General features: G+C 41.2%; 1 protein-coding gene across 1 annotated transcript; it reads right to left on the minus strand.

Moving 5' to 3' along the window:
- Positions 1 to 843: 843 nt before the first annotated feature.
- On the minus strand, positions 844 to 3,838 carry cdca7a (cell division cycle associated 7a). The gene is made up of 10 exons (XM_074659298.1): positions 3,693 to 3,838; positions 2,780 to 2,923; positions 2,552 to 2,680; positions 2,251 to 2,451; positions 2,038 to 2,115; positions 1,737 to 1,928; positions 1,516 to 1,644; positions 1,277 to 1,426; positions 1,045 to 1,181; positions 844 to 941 (listed from the first exon to the last, which is right to left on the minus strand). The coding sequence occupies exons 1-10, from the start codon at positions 3,711 to 3,713 to the stop codon at positions 908 to 910; spliced, it is 1,215 nt and encodes a 404-aa protein (XP_074515399.1). The 5' UTR covers positions 3,714 to 3,838; the 3' UTR covers positions 844 to 907.
- Positions 3,839 to 4,400: the final 562 nt, after the last annotated feature.

A 4,400-nucleotide genomic window follows, 5' to 3' on the forward strand; every position in this document is an offset into this window, starting at 1 on the left:
GGAGCAGAGCGAGAATGTGCTTTAACAGGATAAAATGATTTACAGGTATGAGATTCCCATTAGAGTGTGCTAATTGTTTCCACACCATTAGTGACGGTTATCTAATGAAGGATATTTAACCAGGCGCTGTAGTATATCACACAGTTCCTCTCGGTTTAGAAGTGAGAGGCAGTGGACCCCAGAGTCTATGCCCTTTCCACCTGCACCACCTCAGTGGCATGCAGATCGTTGGGCCATTTCTACAGGACATCCCAACTAAAGCAAACATTTTTGTTTTGTTTTTTTACATTTACACTTTAAGCAGATTTACAAAAAGCTACACAACTTGTAAAAACACAAGCATTAATTTGCAACTAGAATGAAGGCACAACAACAAATCCCTTGGAGGCCAATTCATGTCCAAGTGGGCAGTGTAAAATCAGTACATTTAAAACAATGTAAAATACAGTAGATCATCTAAACAAGCCTGAATTTTGTTTACAGCACATAGGATGATTCAGCTATTTTTTTTTTTTTTTAAAAAGGGGGCTTTTTTACATGCTATGGGAATATGTACATCAATTGTCTTAAAACATTTAAGAGGAATGTTTGGAAGTCAACAATTTAAGGTTCAGACATTTTCCTAAAATGTTGTGTTTGGTCCACTTTAGTTTACAATCAACCAGTCTTTTTGTAAAAAGGCTCAGCTCTTCAGAACAGACAGGAAAACAAAAACAAAACAAGCTTTAGGCTGGAGAGAACGGGCTGCATGTGCCTCCTCCAGATGTCAGTCAACGCTCAAAAAGTATGTGACATTTCACAAATGAGAACAACAGTAAGCATTGTGTTGTAATGCTTGGAACACCATGAACAATATTTGGACTGTGCGTACACACAGAGCATGTCAGTCAGATCCAGGATCAGCTCCTCACTCGCTGCTTTCTGCCAGCTCTTTTTTCAAGCTGCAGTGAAGACAAGAGAATCACAGTGTTAAGAAACATTTAAGTCTAAAAAAAAAATATATATATATATATACACTTTAAATTTTACAAATGCTCCAGTCACCTTTTCAGGTAGGCGTGCACATTATCATATCCATGATATTTAGCCAGGTACACCAACACTCCTGTAGCACAGCGACCGTCTCGGGCCCGACAGAAGCTGCAGTTACAGATCCCTCTGCATGCCGGGCACTCCCACTCCTACCAGGAACAACGATTAACAAGTCAGTCAGACCGTTCCCAACACACACGTGATCAAATGCAACCTTGTGTGTTTAGGGTTATTAGGTACTCACCGGATTCAGCAGGGCATCAGAAACCTCCTCTCCGTAGCGGTTACGGAGACATGGGCCGCAGAACTGACCCCTCACCCCGACGCACTCTGGGTTACGGCAGTTGGTTTTGGTGTCGATTGTTTTCTGGCGGCACTGGTGGCAAGTGGATCCCTGGAATTAAAGAGAAACTTGTTCAATATTCAGGCAAAGAGCTCAACAAGTAAACACTGTTTCAGCATTACAGAGAATGTGGGACCTACAGTGGAGCTGTTGTAAACTTTCTCCCGCACGTTGTGGCAGATGTTCTGCAGCTCTGACTCTGTGATGTCATCCACAGGCCGCACGACATGAGGGATGGTCTTGGTGCCATTGAAGGTACGGCGACGGGGCTGCGCATGAAATAAACTTAGTTAATGCCCGTACTGTATACTGAAACATAAAAAAGTTACGACACACGCAGACTGTTTCTGATGTGACTTACTGGCTCATCATATTCCTCGAAGTAGCGGCTTTGGCGAACCAGGCTGAACTTGTCCTCAGGCTCTTCCTCTGGAGTCGGGCTGGGGGGTCCGTCCACCAGTGTGCGGGACCGCGTGTGGGGTCGAGACAAACGCTCTGGGTTTCTCCTACGAACTCCTGGAGGTCCCATGGACCGCCGAGGTGCCTGTCGAGGCTGTAGAAGTTCAAATAGTACCATTTAATACAGAGCACTGATAAGGCACTATGTGCTGTGGTGCGATGTGCAACGACAGATTCAAATATTTATCGTCAAGTTAAATTACCGTAGTGGATGCAGACAGCGCCATCCGTCTGGGGAAGAGTCCGGGTACTTTGTTCAGCTCTGCCATGAGCTTTGCCAGCTAAAAAAAAATAAAAAATGATGAATGAGTGAGTAGATAAGGCACAATACAAATAGAGGCTGTTCTGGTCAAAGTTCAGTTCATAGTGCCAAATGCTGTAAGTAATTAATGTGAAATAAATAGAGCAAATTGTACCATTTCTTTGTTCTCCTTAATATTCAGGGCTCTCTTGCTCATGAAGTTCTCTTCTTCCTCAGAGTCGGAGTCCTTTACTTTAGTTTGAGGAAGCGGTTCGGATAAAGGCCTCTTCTTGCCCATCTTCTTGGTGGGGAATGTCATGGCGACCTTCAGGACGTTGGACCTGCGGCCACGTCTCGGAGGTTCAGAGTCTACTTTCTGAAAGAAAACACACAATTAATGATTAGGAAGAAAATTTTGAGGGCGTCTGACGAAATTCTGAAATATGTTGCGATTTGTATTTCTCCAAAAAACTTACCATGGCTTTCATCTGTCTGTTGATCACACTCGTCTCAAACCCGCTGCATGTATCCTCCTCTGATGATGATGAAGCCTTGAACATCTTTGGTTTCTCTGCCATCCTCCTACTGGATCTTAAGATGCTCCTCTAAAACACGGGACACAATCATTTAGTTGCAGATGGTGTTGCAAAGACCTCACACATTTCATTACCATTTAATAAGAATGAGAAGATTTTAATTGTTACCGTATTTGCAAAGCCTCCATCAGAGCCAAAGCTATCGCAGCTGTCATCAGACGAAGAAGAGGAGGAGGTCTCCATGGGAACCAGAGGGACATTGCGGAAGCTCCTCAGACTCATCCTGGTAGATGGAGGCTGGGCTGCCAGTGTCTGTAAATGATAACAAGGTAAATGAGCCTTTTTATATAACCAGCTACAAATGTTCCTTTTGGGTCTATAAGTTTATCAAACATCAGAGGATACCATTGACCTCTGAACTGAGCAGACACAGTATCAGGTCAGTTCAGACAACTTTATTTATCCCCAAGGTGGCAATTCATTTGTAGCATTCCCAGTCAATACATCCATACATACAACAGACAACCAATAATTAGTTAAGTCAAAGGAAACATATTAAAGGCATGGGGCAGTTGGAGGGACAAGTTACAATAAGACCCATATAAATACATAGGATTATGGCAATAAAGGACAAAATAAGAAACAATATATAAGAACAACATATCTTCCGTATCAGTATCAAATAAGCTTGTGTTACAAATATAGGCACCAAGTTATATATTATAATAGCTAATAATTGTATGTTTTTTCAAGAGATCTTGCTTGCAAGGCTTCCAATGGATTATGGTAGGGCTAAGTAATGATTACTCTCATTATAAATTAAGTTATTGATTAATATTAATGGTCTAAAAGTGAGTTTAGCTGATGTTACACACCCCTGCTGGCAAACTTAGCCTTATTTTGTGGCTTATATCACTCGATTTGATCATGTTTGGAGCCAGTACATTAACTTTAGAGTTTAAATACCAGCCTTGGTAACAGTTACAAAGTGGTCCTAACAGGATGTTCTATTATCAAGAATATAACACAATATTGCAGATAATGTGATGAGTGAAGATGCATATTAAGTTGTTTTTCTTACCTTGGAGCGGGTGGATGGCATTTTTCTTTTTTAAAACTATGTAGCACACACACACACAGAGAGAGACAGACAACCTGGTTTGTGCAGCAGCTCTGCAGTAACAATGCAGGTCCTGCAGCTGCAGGCGGGCAACACACGCTGTTCATTTCCCGCGCCACCGGAAAGTCCTGAAAGATGTATAAAACAAAGTCAGGTAGTTTAACAAAAAAAATACACTTCTTGTAACACACTGGAACCAAAATGTTTAATTAAGATTTTAAAATGTGTCTGAGAATTATTTGAAGAATACATTTATTAATTTATGAGGCATTTAGGTAATAAGAGTGGTGTCTCTTCCAGGTACTGCGCCGTGGCGCGAGTTTTTCATTTGTGAATTTGCATGCAAGGCGCGTAAAATGTTGAGCTCTGTCCAACTGTGTCCAACCATAGACATACTGTATATACATAGGTATGTATGTATGTATGCATGTGTGCAACTATTGCAAACTTTAAAAGGTCATTTTCAGACTGAAGAACAGCAGTCACTCACATTATAGCAGACAGGACATAGTAATAATAACATATATGCATGCTTTGTTCAGACTTTATAAAATATGAATATGTCAGTTACACTTTATGTGGGTTTGAGTTGATAAAGGAATTAAAGGAGGGAGATTTATAAGCAAAAGGAAACGGGGAGATATGGGGATTTCTTTCAATAAAGCTGAA

Source organism: Sebastes fasciatus, chromosome 14 (assembly GCF_043250625.1).
Source record: "Sebastes fasciatus isolate fSebFas1 chromosome 14, fSebFas1.pri, whole genome shotgun sequence".
Classification (NCBI taxonomy): domain Eukaryota; kingdom Metazoa; phylum Chordata; class Actinopteri; order Perciformes; family Sebastidae; genus Sebastes; species Sebastes fasciatus.